The sequence below is a fragment of the Schistocerca cancellata genome, chromosome 9, assembly GCF_023864275.1.
Source record: "Schistocerca cancellata isolate TAMUIC-IGC-003103 chromosome 9, iqSchCanc2.1, whole genome shotgun sequence".
NCBI classification, from domain to species: domain Eukaryota; kingdom Metazoa; phylum Arthropoda; class Insecta; order Orthoptera; family Acrididae; genus Schistocerca; species Schistocerca cancellata.
In genome coordinates, this window is record NC_064634.1 from 516,242,055 (window position 1) to 516,263,835 (window position 21,781).

General features: G+C 39.6%; 1 protein-coding gene across 1 annotated transcript in view; it reads right to left on the reverse strand.

Annotated features, from left to right (window-relative positions):
- LOC126100787 (transmembrane protein 248-like) overlaps window positions 1-12,176 on the reverse strand; it is a 49,721-nt gene extending 37,545 nt beyond the window's left edge. Inside the window, exons 1-3 of the mRNA XM_049911409.1 lie at window positions 12,019-12,176; window positions 11,684-11,875; window positions 5,531-5,774 (exon numbers count right to left, since the gene is read on the reverse strand). Coding sequence (XP_049767366.1) covers window positions 5,531-5,774; window positions 11,684-11,845 — 406 coding nt within the window. The 5' untranslated portion in view covers window positions 11,846-11,875; window positions 12,019-12,176. The remainder of the gene's footprint in view (window positions 1-5,530; window positions 5,775-11,683; window positions 11,876-12,018) is intronic.
- Window positions 12,177-21,781: the final 9,605 nt, after the last annotated feature.

Below are 21,781 nucleotides of genomic sequence, written 5' to 3' on the forward strand. Positions count from 1 at the left end.
CAACGCCTATATACGACAACAAAGTGTCTGGCGTAGTTGTTAGACTGGTTACTGCTGCTACAATGGCAGGTTATCAAGATTTACACGAGTTTGGAAGTGATGTTTAGTGATGAAGTGGGGATTTTCCTGAACGACCATTTCACGTATGTGCTGGGACTATCAAGAATCTGGTAAAACATCAAATCTCAAACACTGCTGTGGCTGGAAAAAGATTCTGCTAGAAGGTGACCAATGGTGACTGAAGAGAATCGTTTAACGTGACATAAGTGCAACCCTTCTTTAAATTGCTGCAGATTTCAACGCTGAACCATTCAACAAAACGTCATCGATATGGGTTTTCGGACCAAAACACTCACTTGTGTACCCTTGATGACTGCGTGACACAAAGCTTTACACCTCATCTGGGCCTGTCAATACTGACATTGGACTGTTGATGACTGGAAACATGTTGCCTGTCTCATTTCAAATTGTATCAAGCAGATCGATGTGTACGAGTTTGGAGACAACCTCATGAATCCATGGACCCTGCATGTGGGCAGAGTACTGTTCAAACTGTTGGAGGCTCTGTAATAGTATGGGGCGTGTGCAGTTGGAGTGATAACGGACCCTGATCTGCCTAGATACGACTAACAGGTGACATGTATGTAAGCATCCCCTCTGATCACCTGCATCTATTCACGTCCATTGTGTATTCCAATGGACTTGTGCAATTTCAGCTGAACAATGCGACAACCCACACGTTCAGAATTGCTATAGGGTGGCTCCAGGAACACTTTTGAATGTAAACACACCTGCTGGCCACCAAACTCCCCAGAGATGAACATTATTGAGCATATCTGTTGGGATACCTTGCAGCGTGCTGTTCAAAAGAGCTCTCCACCCCATCATACTTTTATGGATTTATAGAGAGCCCCACGGGATCACAGGATTCACGGTTTCAGTTTCCTCCAGCATTACTTCAGACATTAGATGGGTCCATGCCACATCGTGTTGTGGCACTTCTGCGTGCTCACAGGGGCCCTACACAATATTAGGCAGGTGTACCAGTTTCTTTGGCTCTTCAGTGAAGATCTTTTTACTCGTTTTATTTCCTGATAAAATTCGCTATTTTCTGCTTATTCTTTTTAATCTCACGAATAGTCTGCATCCCAATACCATAATCAGCACTTAGTTTTGCAACATTTTTCCATCTTATCAAATCTTTCCATTAATTCTAAATTGTTGTTTTAATTTCAACATAGTTCTTTTGATTCTCTTGTCATTTCTCTGTCATCTTACACATTTGTTTTAAATTTCTTTGGCGACTATTACATGACGATTAACATCAGAAAATCGAGTCTGTTTTTGATTTACACAGAACAGGCTGGCTGATAACTATGGAATATTTCGTGGCAGTAAAATCTTCTCGGTTTACAGCACCACAAGAGTTTCCTTGAATTTTTTACCTTGTTGATAGGGACAGACTAAAGTAATTTAATAGTTTAGCCAATATACGCATTATGTTTGCCCAATTATTTGTGTGCAGCTTACACAGGAATCTAAAAATTACCATAAAACTGTAATAAACAACTCCCCCCTCCCACCCGTGTGACCATAAATGTCACTTTCCAGTGTTTAAACGTGTGCCTCATCATGACAAAGTACCATGTCAACTGCTTCAGTAAAATCTTGGTTTACAACCAGTGACTTCAACTCTCAATGACGATGGCAGAGAGAGCTATCAAACTTGAGTGGCTTTTTTTTTCCTTCCTGTAAACCAAGAAGATTTTACTGAAACAATGAACAAATTATTCTGTTGTCATGTGGCAGTTGTTTAAACAATGGAAATGATACTGGAGGAAATGGCAGGAGGAAGGGGAGGGTATTGATTACTGTCCGATAGTATTTTTTCTAGATTCGTGAATAATCTAGAAACAGTATAACCTGCACACAAATCATTGGGAGTACACTGTACAATCCCAAATTGGGCAAATACGACACTGAAATTGGCCAAAATATTAAACTACTTTTGCTTGTCCCTATCAAAAAGGCAAGGGGGGGGGGGGGGGGGGGAGAGCAAGGAAACGCTTGTGGTTATGTTTTTGGCTACATACGGGTCGATCCTTGTGGTTGATAGAAAGATCCAATTGCAAATCATACCTGCTTGATACGGAGTCTTGGCCGAAAAATCCTGAAAGGCTTCAATTTCTGCAGGGGTCAAATTAAAGTATGGAAACACCACAAGAAATGCGTGCTGGAGTATAAATGCAGACACTAGTCGAGCCTGCAGATTGCACTGTTGTATTTGGCCACAAATGGCACCTGTGTGATGTCTTTGCAAGTGAATTTGAGTTTTGGCGAATTGTAGGTGCTCGTATGGAGGGTGCTTCTGTAACCGAGGTAGCTGAAGTGTGTTTCATGTTTCAAGAGGTACCAATTGAAGATTCATACCACTTAGAGGGAAAATGGAAAAATCATCATCCACTAAGTTACAATGCAGACATAAATGTGTGTCGAGTGATCATGACAGACAGTCATTGAACAGGATTGTGACAATAAGTTAGATAATACCTGCAGAGAACTGAATGTCGCACTCGGAAATCCTGTCACTCCCAAAATTACACAAACGGACCTTCGTAGCCCGAGAATTGCAGGGCGAGCTGGAATTCCCAAAGTATGATACAAATGTCCGTAACAGGAAAAACACGGTGCTGGAGCCATAAAACCTGGATTACAGAACAATGGAAGAAAGTCATTTGGCCACGTGAGACTTGTTTCAGAATGTCAGAATGTTTCTAACTTCTGGCCAAGTTTACATTTTGAGAGCGAAACATGGCGGGATTCAGTGACGACTTGTATAGCAATATTATGCGATTCCACTGGCCCCACGGGTATTCTGCATGTTGCATTACTGCCAAGGATTATGCGATCATTTTGACTGATCAGATCCATCCCGTGGTACAGTGTTCGTTCTCCAAAGGCGATCCTGTGTTCCAGGATGACAGGGACCCTGTTCTCATGGCTCCGAAGGAACAGGACTGGATTTGGGAGTGTGACAATGAAATTTCACATCTCCCCTGGCCAATAAAGTCCCCAGACCTCAATGTTACCGAGCCTTCGTTCTCTACTTTGAAGAGAAAAATGCGAGATCGCTATCTACCTTCATCATCGATACTCTACCTTAACAGTATTTTGCTGGACAAAAGGTATAAGATTCCCTTAAAAACCATACACTATCAGCATTTATCCACTCCAAAATGACTGGAAGCTGTTTTAAATGCCAACAGTTTTTCTAAAGCGAATGATGTGTGGTAATGTGTTGTGTTTCTGGTCTTTCCATATGTTTGCCATTACCTGTATCTGTGGAACTGAAGTTCTTGTATACTCCAACAAATACACCACATGTATTTCCCATCAGTCTTTCATTCCAATATACATTTAGATTTACATCAAACATCTTACTGCTGTCAATTTTGAGTTTTAGCCAGCTTTCTGTATCCACAGCAAAATCCAAATTAACGAACCCGCTTAACTCTCTCTGTTACAAATAAAATCAATGTTATTGCTCCCCACTTTTAAAAAACCCCGCTTTAAGAAAAAAATTCATTTTTAAGGAATGAACACGAAGTATTCTGCAAATTAAAATCACTTCTCATACAATTCCTAATGTGTGCAAGTGAGTTTCTGGTTTCTTTCAGTTTCACAAAGATACACTTTGTGTCAAGTGATGGCAGTGTACAGTAATCGATTCTTTTGGTTGACAGATATCTAGATTGAATTCCATTGTAGTGACACAGAAAAAGCATCAAACAAATCTTAAAGCGATTTCCGTTCTGCCTGCTGTGCAACTCTGGTCATGTGATTTGACATCACAGTTGCAGAGTAACGAATCGTGAGCCATGAAGAGTTGTCTTTGTTATTGTTGAATTTATCAGTTTTACTTTTGTGGAGTTATGGCCTGCAAACACAGACACAGAAAGCTTACGATTCAGCAGAATCTGATGATCATCCGTGATGCTAAGGACAATCACAGCATAAAACTTTCCAAACTTAAGTAGTAGTACTATTTGGTACAGTCTGTACGGGGTGCCTTTCTCAAAAACAAGGGGGTGGTAACTGCCGCTACTGGTTTTGGATGCAAGAGAAAGAATGAACACATGTCAACGTTTACTGACGTGGAGCCTATTCTTTTAAAATGTTTTCATGGAATGAGAAGTAGCAGCATTTCCGTTAAGTGAAAACATGCTACAAGAGAAGGTTCAGGAAATCGTCCTAAAGATCAGTGTTGAAAATTTCAGTCCATCGAATGGCTGGTTATATCATTTTAAGAAACATAATAATCTTTCACTTTAGAGTAAGTGGAGAGATTGAGGCTGTGGACATAGAAACTGTGAACCATTGGAAGAACAGTACAACACCATGATTAATAAGGGGTTACAGCAACTTGAGGAGCTTTTTGGTACGGTAATCTCCAGCAGCATGGCTACCAGACCAACAAAGGAGGCATTTCGTATCACTGAGTTCTGCAAGAGAATCTGCACTGCAGTTTGTTGGACTATGTACATTCAATGAGGATCCACCTACCAGATAATCCATTTACGAGTATGCACAGAATTTTAAGGAAACAGGATGTCTTTGTAATGGCACTAATTGTGGCAGTTGCAATTGGCACAGACATGGACACTTTTTGGGTGAGTGTGCACCAAATTGGACTACAGACTGGACATGTGTCACGTGAGTTAACAGAATGATCATTTGTGAAAACACTTACCGAGTTACTGTTTCTATACATACAATCACCCAATGATTTATCTGAACACAAATAATTTTACAATCAGCTATAAGTCTCTAGATCACTGAAGGAAAACCCCTGTTTAAGAAAAAGTATTTCGATTCCCAGAGATTCATTAAAAAGGTTTTTTTTGTACTATTACATGAGCTGCATTGCCTTTCCGAAGTGTTTCAAACTGAGATACTGTTTCAGATGGTAGTAGTTGGTCAGGGCATTTGTGATTTCATTTCTGAGGTGCATTTCTTTGGATCTTACACTAATATTCCCGATTTCCTACTGTTATTATTTGGAATGGGAAGAAACTTGTACACACTGCATATACAGTCAGCTACTTATATTGCAGCCTTTGATGTGTAGTGCACTGTCAACACATTTAGATAGGCCATGCAGTTCTCAACCGTATGAAGTTAAATGCACCAAGTTTCAGCCTAGTTCATCACAGATCTTTCACAGTTCCTGGTTCAAGCCTTCTTCCTGACTCAGAACTGGAGGGCAACAACTAGTTCTAAAGAAAATATTTTTAAATCCATCATATAGAGAATATTAAGCATTGTCAATGTCACAGAGCTGACAAGATTAATGGTAAATGTCAGTAGCATTAATTAGCTTAAGAAAGTGTGTTGTAGTTTGATGATTTCTCAGCTAAACAACTTAAAATAGTACCTGCACGAAGCTTCAAAGTGTTGAAATCAAAGGACAAACTCAGAACAGCATGTTATACAGTTCAACAGATCCAGACTAAAGAGATCACTGACTTACCGCTAAGTGGGAGGGACCCAGAAAGGAATGTCACATTTTGTGGCAGCTGTTCCCTAAGGCTCAGAGATGCAGTCACTGCAATAGAGACATTTCCATAGCTGTCAGACAACTGCTCATCATAGATTGCAGTTGTCGTAGAAGGGCTCCCACTACTGTTTGCTGTGACATGTGTCACTGAGGTGGTCTCATCCGGCAATACGCAGAGATCCAAGCTGCTCAAGTGCCTCAGGAATGTTGGCCAATCCTGTAAAGTATTAAAGTACTATCAAATCTGAACATACATATTCAGAAGAGACACTGGTCTGTACAAAACGGAAAGACGAGCAATATCCAGGTTTTGTACTGACTGCTTCATCACTGATCTCATGCGCACACAATACAGTTAACACTAATACAAGAATTAGTGCAAAACATCAAAGGTAGTGTAACTTGTGAACAACATGTCATTTATAAATGAACATGTGCCCACTCTGTTTTATATATTAATAACTATCATTAAAATGACTATGTGTATGAAAGGATACAGAAGAACTGTCTGCCTTGGGGACATCCAATACACAGCTCAGCTGCTGAACATGCTCTGCAGCATGACTTGAAGTATATAACTGCTTGCTGTGTGCCTGCCCTCCAAGCCAGCACTAGTTCCACTGATCTCCAAAGATAGGATTGCTTGATTTGGGGTAAGGGATCAAACAGCGTGGTCATTGGCCACATCAGATTAGGGAAAGGTGGGGAAGCAAGTTAGCCATGCCCTGTCCAAGCAACCATCCCAGCATTTGCCTGAAGAGATTTAAGGAAATTGTGGAAAACCTATATCAGGATGGCTAGACATGGATTTAAACAGTTATTCTCCCTAATGTGAGTGCAGTCTGCTAACTGCTATACTGCTTGGTCCAGAGATGGGAACTTGTCCTCCAACACATCCTCACGATCTGACATCTTTTGGTAATATCACTATTTACTCAACATTATACTCTATTAAAGCTTACTTTTTTAACTTCAAATGTTCGCCCTCAGAAACATTCATGTTTTCCTCCTATCTCCTTTTCTGTTACCCCTAATCCTCAATTGCACTTTTATGTTACTTCTCATTTCGCTTCCACTTACTCCATGTTCAATTCTCACTTTGTCCTATCATATCTAAACCAAATCTGTCACAGTGCTTACCATCGTACTATTTTTGACCACATACTGTGCAAAACTTGCCCTCTCAACTTCGGGACTGAGAAACACTACACTCATTTTTATCCAGAATAAAATTTTCACACTGCAGCTCAGTGTACACAGTCATGGAAAAGTTTCACTCATTTTTATCCTTTCACAAACCGCATGTCTATTCTCAATGTCGCATAATTAATGGAAATAGGATTCCAACTCAATTCACATCCTCCCTATTCTCCAGACTTGACTCCCTCAGACTACTATTTGTTCCCAAATTTGAAAAAATGGCTGGCGGGACAAAGATTTTATTCAAACAAGGAGGTGATTGCAGCAACTAATAGCTATTTTACAGACTTGGACAATTCCTATTATTCAGAAGGGATCAACAAATTAGAACAGAATTGGATGAAGTGAATAAGTCTAAAAGGAGACTGTCGAAAAATAAAAAGGGTTTACCCCAATCATTTAAGTAGTTTTTATTTTTGCACGGGCTTTTCAAACACCCCTCATAAATACTGGTGAGTCATTTGCAATTATATAATAGCACTGCTAATGGGTAGTGGTCTGGCAGTAATGTCTGACTAGAAATCAAAACATTCTGGGCCTCACGTTTGAACCCAACCACTGTTTAAATTCTGAATAAAATCCATCAGCAATAGCAGCTGAAGACATTCAGCAAGGTGGACTAATCAGTAATGATTAATGGCATAAGGACGCACAAGCCAATGGGAACCACAGCATCACAATTTGTATGGCATGTGGCCTGTAACTGAAAAAGTGTCATGATAGTATCTCCATTGACAAAACATTCCTGCCTAGTCCTCCATCCAGGTCTCCAGGAGGGACGGATTGCCCAGTGCGAGATAACCACAACACGATGACTGAATAATAACAAAAATATTATGACAATGATAGATTGCTACTCACTACACAGAGGAGATGTTGAGTCGCAGACAGACACAAACTGCTACACATTTTAGCTTTCACCCAAAAGTCCATCTCCTGAAGTAGAAAAGATATACACATTCACACTAGCATAAGTCAAACACACTAATCACTTTATCTGGCCACAGCAGCCAGGGACAGTGGTCTTATTTGTGTGTGTGTGTGTGGGGGGGGGGGGGGGGGGAGGGGAGGGGAGGCGTGGAATGGTGAAGGGGGTGGTGGTGCACACTACATCAGAAGACGGCCCTTTGGGCAACAGCTAAAATATGTAACAGTCTTTTTATTGTGTGTCTGTAACTCAAAACCTTCTCTATATGGTGAGTCGCAATCTATTCATAATATTGTTGTTATTCCATGCTAGACTTTCCATAGTTTAATAGACAAAAATTTAACATTCTAGGAGTAAGAGTGTGGAATATCAGACTTTTCATTGTAGCATGGAAACTAGGAAATCTGAAAAGAGAAATGGATGCTCAGATGAATATGGGTAGTATAAACAGCAGAAGAAAATAGTATACCCGGAGCAGGATTCATTATGAATATGAAGGTAGGGTAGAGAGTGAGTTACTGTGAATAGGGAAATACGGAAGCGTCCGATCCCGCCCGTCTGCTTTGACCCATGACATCACAAATATGGCGGAAACAAAAACAAACACACACACTTTCCACAAGAAGCCTAAAATGACACTAACGGGACAAGTGCGGGAAATGGGGTGTTTGGGGGGGGGGGGGGGGGGCAAACTAAATATAAACAAATTTAGACGCCTTGCGTAGCTACAACGTGTAAGTGAAGACAGCCATGCATGAATACCCACCCACCTTCCCAGGGGTCGTAACCCCTGCAACCCATAGAAGATAAAGATGCTTCAGTAGCTGATTAGTGTTTTTTGTCTTTAAAAAAAAAAAAAAAAAAAAAAAAAAAAATCACGGGATAGAACAAACAGATCATAAAGATAAATATAATAAACTAAAACAGAAATTGGAGAAAACAGATAATTAAAATAAGTAATAAGCGTTTTTAAATTAAAAAAAAAATCTCATGAGATAGAACGCACAGATCAGAAAAGTAAACAAAATAAGATAAAACAGAACTGGAGACAGCCACACTCAAACCAAACTCCGCGCCGTCATGACGTCACACACGACAACACTCTTACGTCATGGGTCAAAGCCGACGCGTGGGATCGGACGCTTCTGTCGACCCGTGAATAGTTCAGTGATAGGGTTGTTCCATTCAGAACTGACAGCAAACCAATGCAAACAGCACTAAATCTGGTATAAATGTCAACATCACAAGCAGAAGGTGAAGAGATAAAAGCATATGAGGATACTGAATGGGTAATTAAGTAGGGAAAGAGAGATGACAATTTAATATCATGGGGGATTGGAGTGCAGCAGCAAGTCAAGGAAATGGAGGTACGGGAGACTATGGGCTTGGTAGCAGGAATGAGAGAGGAGAGAGACTAACTGAGTTCTGCAAAATATTTGTTAGCCATAGCAAAGACACTGTTCAAAAATCACAGTAAGAGGAGGTATACTTTGAAGTCCCAGACACATGGGAAGATTGCAGCTGGATTATACCAGTGTCAGACAGAGATTCCAAAATCGGATGCTGGATTGTAAGGCACATCCACAAGCAGATACAGACCTGGATCACAATTTAGTAATTATGAACAGCAGGTTTAAGTTCAGGAGAGTCATCCAGAAGATTCAGATGGGAAAGGAGTGGAATAACGAAATACTGAGAAATGATAAGATGTGTTTAATATTCTCTACGGCTGTAGGTTTTATGATAATGAATACGACAGTAGCCAATTCAATTGAAGAGGAATGGCTAGCTATAAAAATTGCAATCACATATGATGGACAGATAAACATAAGTACAAGGGAAACACCTGCGGAAAAACCTTTTGTAACAAAAGAAATATTTCCATTGATCTATGAAAGAAAGTGAAAAACTTTTCAGGAAAAGTACATCAATATAAGTCACTTTGTAATGAAATATGTAAATAGGAAGTGTAGTAAAGCCAATGCAAAATGGTTTCAGGCAAAATGTGAAGAAATCTAAAAAGAAATTTTTGTTTGAATGACTTTTAGCACACTGAAAATGCAAAACAACCTTCAGTGAAATTAGAAAACAATGACACCAACATCAAGAGCATGAAAATTCCACAGTTAAATGCAGAGGAGTGAGCAGATAGGTGGAAAGAGTACACTAAAGGCCTTTACGATGGGTAGGACTTGTCCTATGGCATAAGAGAAAAGGAAATAAGAGTCAATAAGGAAGACGGGATCCAATTCGGTGTCAGAATTAAATAAAGATTTGGACGACTTCCGACCATGTAAGGCAGAAGACATGCACACCATAACTTCAGAATTACTGTGATCACTAGGGAAAGTGGGATTCAAAAAACAGTTCGTTGGTGTATACCTTTACCTATTGCCCACTTTTGTACCTCTCTTAGTAATAAAATTTTCTAATTGTGCACTGGTTCCACAGCAATGGGGATTTATAAAGTAGGGCAGTAACATCACTTTATAAAATTTATAAAGCAGAGTTACAGCAAAGCATACAGTAATAATTACCTACAAAATACTTTGTCAAAATTTTATGAAAAACCTAATTAAAATACTTTTAAAACCTGTACCACCTGCTGCACACCATAAAAGCTAGAACACCCATTAGTGAGCAGTAGGGACCAGGATGACTACCATTGTTGTACACAAGTATATTTGACTGGAGACATACCATCACATTTCCAGGAAAGTATCATTCAGAATATCCTCAAAGATAGCAAGGACAGATAAGTGGCACAACTACTGCACAGTCAGCTTAATATCTCATAGGCTACATCCAAGTTGTTGACAAGAAAAATATATAGAAGACTGGATCGACTGAAATTGAGGAGTTGTTAGATTATGAACAGTTTGACTTCAGTAAAGGTAAATGCACCTGAGATGTAGTTCTGATGATGCATTTGATAATGGAACCAAGACAGAAAAATCAAGACTTTTTAAAGAATTTGATGATCTACTAGTATACAATCTATGTATCAAAGAAACAATGGCAGAAATAAAAAGGATTCAGCAGTGGGATTATAATTTGGGTGAAAGCATATCAATAAGATTCACTAATGACATTGCTATCATCAGTTAAAGTGAAAAGAATTACAGAACCATTGACTGGAATGAACAGTCAAACGAGTACAGACTACAGACTGGCAAGAAAGACACACGTAATGAAGAGTAGCAGAAATAAGATTTTTTATTTTGAAGTTATCAAAACTGGTGACCACAATTAGACAAAGTGACCGAATTCTGCTACCTATGACGTTCTGCAACATATGATGACTGTAGCAGAAGGGACATAAAAAGCAGACTAGCACGGGCTAAGAAGGCAATCCCGGGCAAAACAAGTAGGCTATAAACAAAGGCTTTAGTTTTTTGGAACATACAACATTCATTTTAAAAAGACAGTGATTGACTTATTATAAAAATACTAAATAATTTTAATCTAAATTACAAATTGAATCAACATTTAAAAGTCTTACACACATGTACTAAAAGCATCACTGCTTTATTTTCTTAGGTGCGAACTCCAGATTAAGCTATATTAATCTTTGAAAGAAATAAACTGAAGGACAATTTCAGTGACTCGACCAGATATTCTATTACCTTAGTGAGAAATCTTAAATTGGATGGATCATCAAAGCACTGGCAAAATATTTCTAAAAATTAAAATTTTATTAAATGGCCAATAAAACATGGAAGCACGTCACAACAAAATTTTCACCCTCTGGATTCGACCACTCATTAAAATATGGCAACAACACGAAGGAAAATTTCGAGCACTAACGCCAACAAATCGGATTCTGGAACATATTGTTTCAGTGCGACTTCCGTCGCCAGTATATCGACGTCTTGTAAATCAATAGCATCCACTGTCTAGGGCTACCAGTACCCAAGACATACTCTATGAAATGTTCGTTTCACAGCAATATACGTCTTTCGACAAGCAACAATATTAATGTATAAATATTTACTTACTATTGCGGCATCAGGATTTGGTACAGAGTCAGAGTTCTTGATGAAGTATGCTAACGAAAGAGTGGTCAATGCAAATGCTGTCACACACAACGTGAAAACCACTAACGGCGGTCGACTAGATGCGAACCCTTTCAGGTTGTTTAGCGGGTAGCTCAGTCCCATGGTTACAACTACCTGTTATCTTCACTGAAACTGAGAAACATCAAATGTAAACAGAAGCTAAGAATCATAAACATTGATAATTTCTAGTAAGTTAATCGATTTTACACGATACAGACAAATAAACTGCTACATACGAATCATCAACTCATATTACACATAATTATTATGCTTACTTCTATCTTCACATTTTGTGAATATTAGAAACTGTCACCTTTCCTCTCACAGTGCCGTCCATTTTACATATTATCACAGTTACGGATGCGGAAGCCCTTCCAGTCGTCACTAACATATGACTATCCACAAGTCGAAACATCGTGACGTCTGATGCACAGCGTTCCAGTATATTATAGACGATAGACGATTGTTTTTTAATGCTGTAAGTAAACAACAGTTCGTGCTGTGGTTATTAAATCTTTGTTATAAGGCTTCAGTTCGATTCTACATTCCTCCTGCAATAATTATTGACAAACAGGAACTTTAATTTTCTGGAGAAAAATGCATTATCGCCTATTAACAACTAATTAAATGAAACAATTCGAAAGAAACAATATAATAAAATAAATTATGTACCATGCATGAGCCATACAGGCTATATCGGGACAATTTCTTAGTATATCCTAATGCGTGCGCTTAATTATCACCATTATTAAAAAGACAAATCAGTCTGAAGTTAATAATTCAGATAATAGAATTAAATCTACCTCAGCAATAAACAATACGAAACTTGGAGCTCAGGTAAGAAATGCGAGGACTACTTGGTTAAAGAAAACAGCCAAACAATATATAATAGTAATCAAAGTAGTTAATAATCACATTATTCATTTGATGATCCGAAACGATTCTGCTGGTTTGTTGATTGGTTTGGGGGGAGAGACAAAATGCGAGGTTATCGGTCCCATCGGATCAGGGAAGGAGAGGAAAGGAAATCGGCCGTACCCTTTCCAAGGACCCATTCTGGCATTTACCTGGCGCGGTTTAGGGAAATTACGGAAAATCTAAATCAGGATGGCCACACGCGAGTTTGAACCGCCGTCCTCCCAAATTATGGTTTGGGGGGAGAGACAAAATGCGAGGTTATCGGTCCCATCGGATCAGGGAAGGAGAGGAAAGGAAATCGGCCGTACCCTTTCCAAGGACCCATTCTGGCATTTACCTGGCGCGGTTTAGGGAAATTACGGAAAATCTAAATCAGGATGGCCACACGCGAGTTTGAACCGCCGTCCTCCCAAATTAGAGTCCAGTGTGTTAACCACTGTTCCGCCTCACCCTGTAACGATTATGCGTTGATTAAGGTACTTCCGATCATTCGAAACTGGTTTTGGAGCTACGAAAAATAAATGGACCAGACATTAGAAAAATGTGCAACAAATGATGTATCAACAAGGAAAATATGAACCTATTTTACTGTAGGCTTAAAGAAGTAAATTGGCCGGTGGATCATTGTATTACAAGTTCTAAAAATTATAACGCATTTCTCGAGAAGTTTTTTGAATTTTTTTGACGAAATGTTATCCCCCACAGTCTGCAATAAAAATCACAAGTAGAGTGGGATGGATAACTGCTGGTATAAAAGTGTCAAGTGCCAGAAAAAGACACTCACATAATGAACTAAAGAGCAATACAGATTTAGATTTTTGTAAACGACGTAAAAAGATATAAAACTGTATTTAGAAGGATGCTAAAGGCAGCAAAAGAAAAGTCACACAAAAATGTATTATGAACCACATAAATGAATCAATGGCAGCATGGTTTCAATCAGTATTGTACTCTCCCTTAAGAATAAAATTTCGTATCGATGAACTGAAATATGCACTAGTGTAATTAAAACATAATACCAGGACCCCTATCTGAAACAATAAACCAGTCATTTGAACAAGATACACTGTTGTTGTCATTGTGGTCTTCAGTCCAGAGACTAGTTTGATGCAGCTCTCCATGCTACTCTATCCTGCGCAAGCTTCTTCGTCTCCCAGTACCTACTGCAACCTATATCCTTCTGAATCTGTTTAGTGTATTCATTCTACGATTTTTACCATCCACACTGCCCTCCAATACTAAACTGGTGATCCCATGATCCCTGATGCTTCAGAATATGCCCTACCAACCGATCCCTTCTTCTAGTCAAGTTGTGCCACAAATTTCTCTCCAATTTTGTTGAACAGCTCCTCATTAGTTTTGTGATCTACCAATTTAATCTTCAGCATTCTTCTGTAGCACCACATTTCGAAAGCTTCTATTCTCTTCTTGTCTAAACTATTTATCGTCCATGTTTCACTTCCATACATGGCTACACTCCATATAAATACTTTCAGAAACGACTTCCTGACACTTAAATCTATACTCGATGTTAACAAATTTCTCTTCTTCAGAAATGCTTCCCTTGTCATTGACAGTCTACATTTTATATCCTCTCTACTTCAACCATCATCAGTTATTTTGCTCCCCAAACAGCAAAACTCATTTACTACTTTAAGTTTTTATTTCTTCTCAATGGATTTTAATTCCAGCTCCGAATTTTTCTTTTGTTTCCTTTACTGCTTGCTCAATATACAGAATCAACAACCCTGTCTCACTCCCTTCCCAACCACTGCTTCTCTTTAATGTCCCTTGACTCTTATAACAGCCATCTGCTTTCTGTACGAATTGTAAATAGCCTTTCGCTCTCTGAATTTTACCCCTGCCACCTTTAGAATTTGATAGAGAGTATTCCAGTCAACATTGTCAAAAGCTTTCTCTAAGTCTACAAATGCTAGAAACGTAGGTTTACCTTTCCTTAATTTATTTTCTAAGATAAGTTGTAGGGTCAGTTTTGCATCACGTGTTCCAACATTTCTACGGAATCCAAACTGATCTTCTCCAAGGTCGCCTTCTATCAGTTTTTCCATTCGTCTGTAAAGAATTCGCGTTAGTATTTTGCAGCAGTGACTTATTAAACTGATAGTTCGGTAATTTTCACATCTGTCAACACCTGCTTTCTTTGGGATCGTAATTATTATATTCTTCTTGAAGTCTGAGGGTATTTCGCCTGTCTCATACATCTTGCTCACTAGATAGTAGAGTTTTGTTAGGCCTGGCTCTCCATAGGCTGTCAGTAGTTCTAATGGAATGTTGTCTATTTCCGGGGCCTTATTTTGACTTAGGTCTTTCAGTGCTCTGTCAAACTCTTCACGCAGTATCATATTTCCTATTTCATCTTCATCTACATTCTCTTTCATTTCTACAATACTGTCCTCAAGAACATCGCCCTTGTATAGAACCTCTGTATAGTCCTTCCATCTTTCTGCTGTCCCTTCGTTGCTTCGAACTGGGTTTCCATCTGAGCTCTTGATATTTGTGCAAGTGGTTCTCTTTTTTTTCCAACAGTCTCTTTAATTTTCCTGTAGACAGTATCTATGTTACCTCTAGTGAGATAAACTTCTACATCCTTACATTTGTCCTCTAGCCATGCCTGCTTAGCCATTTTGCACTTCCTGTCGATCTCATTTTTGAGACGTTTGTATTCCTTTTTGCCTGTTTCCTTTACTGCATTTTTCTCCTTTCATCAATTAAATTCAATATCTCTTCTGTTACCCAAGGATTTCTATTAGAACTGGTCTTTTTACCAACTTGATACTCTGCTGTTTTCACTATTTCGCCTCTCAAAGCTACCCATTCTTTTCAATCGTTCCCTAATGCTTTCCCTGAAGCTCACTAGAACCCCTGGTTCTTTCAGTTTATCCAGGTCCTATCTCCTCAAATTCTCACCTTTTTGCGGTTTTTTCAGTTTAATCTACAGTTCATAACCAATAAATTGTGGTCAGAATCCACATCTGCCACGGGAAATGTATTACAATTTAAAACCAGGTTCCTGAATCTCTGTCTTACCATTATAAAGGGGCCAAATATCTCACTAAATAAGCATCAAACGAAAAAACTACAAAGAACGAAACTCGTCTAGCTTGATGACGCTACGGTCGGCCCACTAGATGGCGCTGCCATTGGTCAAACGGATATCAACTGCGTTTTTTTAAAAATAGGAACCCCCACTTTTATTACATATTCGTGTAGTACGTAAAGAAATATGAATGTCTTAGTTGGACCACTTTTGTCGCCTTGTGATAGCTGGCGCTGTAATGGTCACAAACGTATAAATACTTGGTATCGCGTAACATTCCGCCAGTGCGGATGGTATTTGCTTCGTGATACATTACCCGTGTTAAGATGGACCATTTACCAATTGCGGAAATGTCGATATCTTGATGATGTATGGCTATTGTGATCAAAATCCCCAACAGACGCGTGCTATGTATGCTGCTCGGTATCCTCGACGACATCATCCGAGTGTCCGGACCGTTCGTCGGATAGTTACGTTATTTAAGGAAACAGAAAGTGTTCATCCACAGGTGAAACGTCAACCTTGACCTGCAACAAATGATGATGCCCATGTTGGTGTTTTAGCTGCTGTCGCGGCTAATCCGCACGTCAGTAGCAGACAAATTGCGCGATAATCGGGAATCTCAAAAATGTCGGTGTTGAGAATGCTATAGCAACATCGATTGCACCCGTAGCATATTTCTATGCACTAGGAATTGCATGGTGACGACTTTAAACGTCGTGCACAGTTCTGCCACTGGGCACAAGAGAAATTACGGGACGATGACAGATTTTTTGCACGCATTCTATTTAACGACGAAGTGTCATCCACCAACAGCGGTAACGTAAACCGGCATAATATGCACCATTGGGCAACGGAAAATCCACGATGGCTGCGACAAGTGGAACATCAGCGACGTTTGTGGGTTAATGTGTGGTGCAGCATTGTGTGAGGAAGGGTAATTGGCCCCCATTTTACCGATGTCAATCTAAATGGTGCAATGTATGCTGATTTCCTACATAATGTTCTACCGATTTTACTACAATATGTTTCACTGCATGACAGAAGGGCGATGTACTTCAAACATGATGGATGTCCGGCACATAACTCACGTGCGGTTGAAGCGGTATTGAATAGCATATTTCATGACAGGTGGATTGGTCGTCGAAGCACCATACCATTGCCCGTGCGTTCACCGGATCTGACGTCCCCGGAGTTCTTTCTGTGGCGAAAGTTGAAGGATATTTGCTATCGTGATCCACCGACAACACCTGACAACATGCATCAGCACATTGTGAATGCATGTGCGAACATTATGGAAGGCGAACTACTCGCTGTTGAGAAGAATGTCGTTACACGTATTGCTAAATGCACTGAAGTTGACGAACATCATTTTGAGCATTTATTGCATTAATGTGGTATTTGAGATAATCACGCTGTAACAGCATGTGTTCTCAGAAATGGTAAGTTCACAAAGGTCCATGTATCACATTGGAACAACCGAAATAAAATGTTCAAACGTACCTACGTTCTGTATTTTAATTTAAAAAACCTACCTGTTACCAACTGTTCGTCTAAAATTGTGAGCCATATGTTTGTGACTATTATAGCGCCACATATCACAAAGTGAAAAAAGTGGTCCAACTAAAACATTCATATTTCTTTACGTGCTACACGAATATGTAATAAAAAAATGGGGTTCCTATTTAAAAAACGCAGTTTATATCCGTTTGACCTATGACAGCGCCGTCTGGCGGGCCAACCATAGCGTTAGCTATGATTAAGTTATGCTCTGTGCAAAATAGTACCAGGCGGCTTCCTCTTTCATTTCTTCCCCCCAATCCATATTCACCTACTACATTTCCTTCTCTCCCTTTTCCTACTATCGAATTCCAGTCACCCATGACTGTTAAATTTTCGTGTACCTTTACTATCTAAATAATTTCTTTTATCTCATCAAACATTTTATCAGTCTCTACGCCATCTGTGGAGCTAGTTGGCATATAAACTTGTACTACTGTGGTAAGTGTGGGCTTCATATCTATCTTGCCCACAATGATGCAATCACTATACTGTTTGTAGTAGCTTACCCGCATTCCTACTTTCCTTTTCATTATTAAACCTACTTCTCCATTACCCCTATTTGATTTTGTGTTTATAATCCTGTATTCACCTGACCAGAAGTCTTGTTCCTCCTGCCTCTGAACTTCACTAATTCCCACTATATCTAACTTTAACCTATCCATTCCCCTTTTTAAATTTTCTAACCTACATGTCCGATTAAGGGATCTGACATTCCATGCTCCAACCCAGAGAACGCCAGTTTTCTTTCTTCTGATAACAACGTCCTCCTGAATAGTCCCCACCCGAGATCCAAACGGGGGACTATTTTACCTCCGGAATATTTTACCCAAGAGGATGCCAGCACAGCAAGGCCATTTTGCTTAGTATTACAAGGCCAGATCAGTCAATCATCCAGACTGTTGCCCCTGCAATTACTGAAAAGGCTGCTGCCCCTCTTCAGGATTCACAAGTTTGTCTGGCCTCTCAACAGATACCCCTCTGTTGTGTGTTGTGGTTGCACGTATGGTATGGCTATCTGTATATCGCTCAGGCATGCAGGCCTCCCCACCAACAGCAAGGACCATGGGTCACGAGGGGGGAGGGAACATCACTAAAATACGCAATAGTAAAGCCTCTACTTGAGTAAGGCTCAAAAGAAGATGTAGGAAACTACCAACCAGTAGGTCTTCTTCCAGTACTTTCAAAAGTATTCGAAATAGTTGGTGCAAACCAGATCGCAAATTTCATAGCAAAATCTAATATTATCACTGAACCGTATCATCTTCATCTTTACCTAGGTGTGGAGCTTTGGCTTTGCTCTGCCGTGATTGGTCCGTTTGCTTTTAAATTTCGTAGGGCGCTGCTTTCTGGGGAGAGACCTGCTGACGACGAGAGTATCGAGTGCTGCTGCCGGAATGAGATGGGGAGTTGAATTTCCGGTTGTGTGGCAGCGCAATGTTGCGGGAAAGGTGGTATAACTTCCTGCGAATGCACGTGATTGCCACGAGCGTGTGTACTCTGGACGGCGGCAGTCGTTCTGGACGGGCTGTGTGATAAGGAAGCTCGGCATGGCAACTGTTGGCATGGCGTGTTCGCGTTGCTGTGGCGGAACTGGGGCGATTGACATAACTCGAGTTGGTGCTGGTTGCAACCTGTCGCCGAATGCTTGTCTGCCTTCTGGACTAATGGTGAGAATTTCTTGACTTGATGTGTCTCACTCAATCTCTGTCCGTGTCGTCGGGTGTGTTTGCTCTAAGGTCATGTGCCATGGTGTTTAGCAACTTTAGTATGCTCAGGCGTGCACAAAATCCCGATTCAATGATCTGCTGTTATACTGTCAAGTGTAACTATCACTAGAAAGGAGTTTTAACTCTCTGTGCCTTAATAACTGAACCTAAAATGTTATCTGTGGTTGAAATTTTTTTCTGATCCAAGTGCAATAACGATCTTGTATTTTACAATTTGTTGAGTGATATTATTATTTAGTACTGGCTGTCACATTTACTAAGTCAAAGATTTACGAAGGCCAGTGGGCATCATTAACAGTCCCAACCTAGATAGGCCTTATATTTTGAACCATGTGTTTCAATGTTTAGTAATTTTTATTTTATGTGTTATAGAGAGTTGCTGTCATGCCCTATGTGGACGATTCGCCAAGTTGGTGAAGTTTATAGTTGTTCTGCAGGTCTGTGCCATATTGCTAAAGCAGGCAGTCCTAGCTCAACTGATTGTAAATTTTTCCTAGTGCTAGGGGCACGGGCTGGTTTTAAGTGCTAACTCACTAAATTCAACCATTCTCAAATATTTATTACTACTGATATTCAGGCCCTTCAGGCCCAGTGGCGACATCACTACCCATTTTTGGTTATTAATTTTATCTTGTTAGCTTGTTTCATTAAAAAAGACCTTTGGTATATGAATTTGTCTTTTGGTCTTTACTGCTCTTTTGGACAAAGTAAATAAACTGTTGGTTTTGCATTCTTGCAGCATTATCAAAACAGCATTTGTGGTTATATTTGATTGGCCCTTCTGGCCGAATGATTTAACTCATTCCTTTCAGTAACTTATTGTATTGGTCAATAATTAATGAAAAATGTTGGGTCCTTCAGACCGTGATTATCTTCTTATGTGGAATCTTAAGGTTGTCATGCTGACATTACGGTTGCGAATGTTCAGCAGTCCTTCAGACCTGAAGTTTAATAAATTTTATTGTGTTTTGTGATATATATATATATATATATATATACCAATGAACAAGTGTTTTTTAATGTTTAATAAAATTAAATTGTGTTTGAAACTGTAACCTCATTTGGGTCTACGCTTTCACTCACTGGAGCCTTTGAGCTCTGCTTACCTTACATTTTGGTTAAGTTTTCCCATACCATGACGTATCAATCACATTCAATTATAGGAGAGTAAAATAGGCGCCATCAACAAATTAGTTGAGAAAATTTGCTTATCTCTGGATAAATTCCAAAAATCACACGATTTTTTTGTGATTGTATAAAGGCTTCTGATTGCATAAATTACTCTCTATTGTTACATAAATTAGTAAGGATACGAAATAAACAGTAGTGCTTTGAAAATGTTGACATCGTATTTAACAGACAGAAAGCAAAGGGTAGTTGCAACGTCAGGTACAGGAAATTGTTCCTCACAATCGAAAATTATTTCTCTGTGTGTCCCGCAAGGTTCCATCTTAAGCCCAGTCATTTTTATATTTTCTAGAAATGATTTACCGTTAAATACAACATCCCACTCAGTTTTTTTGCAGTTGACACATCTGTACTCATTGAAAGTGAGACCATGGAGCAAATTCATAAAAGAATCACTGATCCCTAAATAACATAGAACATTGGTTTGATGTAAACGGATTAAAACTAAACATGAAAAAATATGACTTACAAAGTTTAAAACTAAACGATCACAATCAAGTGACTTAAAAATCACCTATAAAATTCTTGAGCTCAGGGAGGCAGAATCTGTCAAATGCCTGGGAACATTTTTAGAAAAGCAAAATTTGTCTTGATCTTCTTATATAAACTACTTAGCAAAAAAGCTAAACAGTCTTGCATTTGCAATGAGAATATTGTCCTATGTAAGTGACTTGAACACTAGGAAACTTATCCTGAACCTTTGAGGGTAAGCGAATAGTGTAAACAGAATATCATTAGTACAAAGAATTACCATTAAAATATGTGTAATATTAAGTCCAGAGGGTCATGCTGACCTTTATTCAGAGATCTAATATTTTACCTGTTCCATGTAATTACATTTGTGAACTTTTTGGCTTTGTCAGTATCAATCCAAAATTATTTATAAAAACCATTATCAGCATGTATATATGTATACATGCTGTTCCCAGAACTCCTGAAGATATACGTTGACTGTTGATATTGCGTCACGCACAGTCCCTTTGACTGTTCAGAGATGTCACTAAACCCACACAAAGATGTAAACAGCCGTACATGAACAGCACCTATTAATCAGATCCTGTCATTCCACCAGGAAGGATGTACATAGCTCGTGTTGCTTGTAGTTCAACCATGCCTAGATGGTCAATATCGCGGTTCCATCGCGTCCGCATTGTTACTTTGTGCCAGGAGGCACTTTCAACAAGGGAAGTGTCCAGACATCTCAGAGTGACCCAGAGCAATGTTGTTCGGACATGGAGGAGATACAGAGAGACCAGAACTGTCGATGACATGCCCATTCAAGCCGCCCAAGGGCTACTACTGCAGTGGATGACCGCTACCTATGGATCATGGCTCGGAGGAACTCTGAAAGCAACGCCATCATGTTGAATAATGCTTTTCGTGCAGCCACAGGACGTCGTGTTGCGACTCAAACTGAGCGCAATAGGCTGCATGATGCGCAACTTCACTTCCAACGCCCATGGCGATGTCCATCTTTGCAACCACGACACCAACAGCGTGGTACAGATGGGCTCAACAACATGCCGAATGGACTGCTCAGGGTTGGCATCACATTCTCTTCACCAATGAGTGTCGCATATGCCT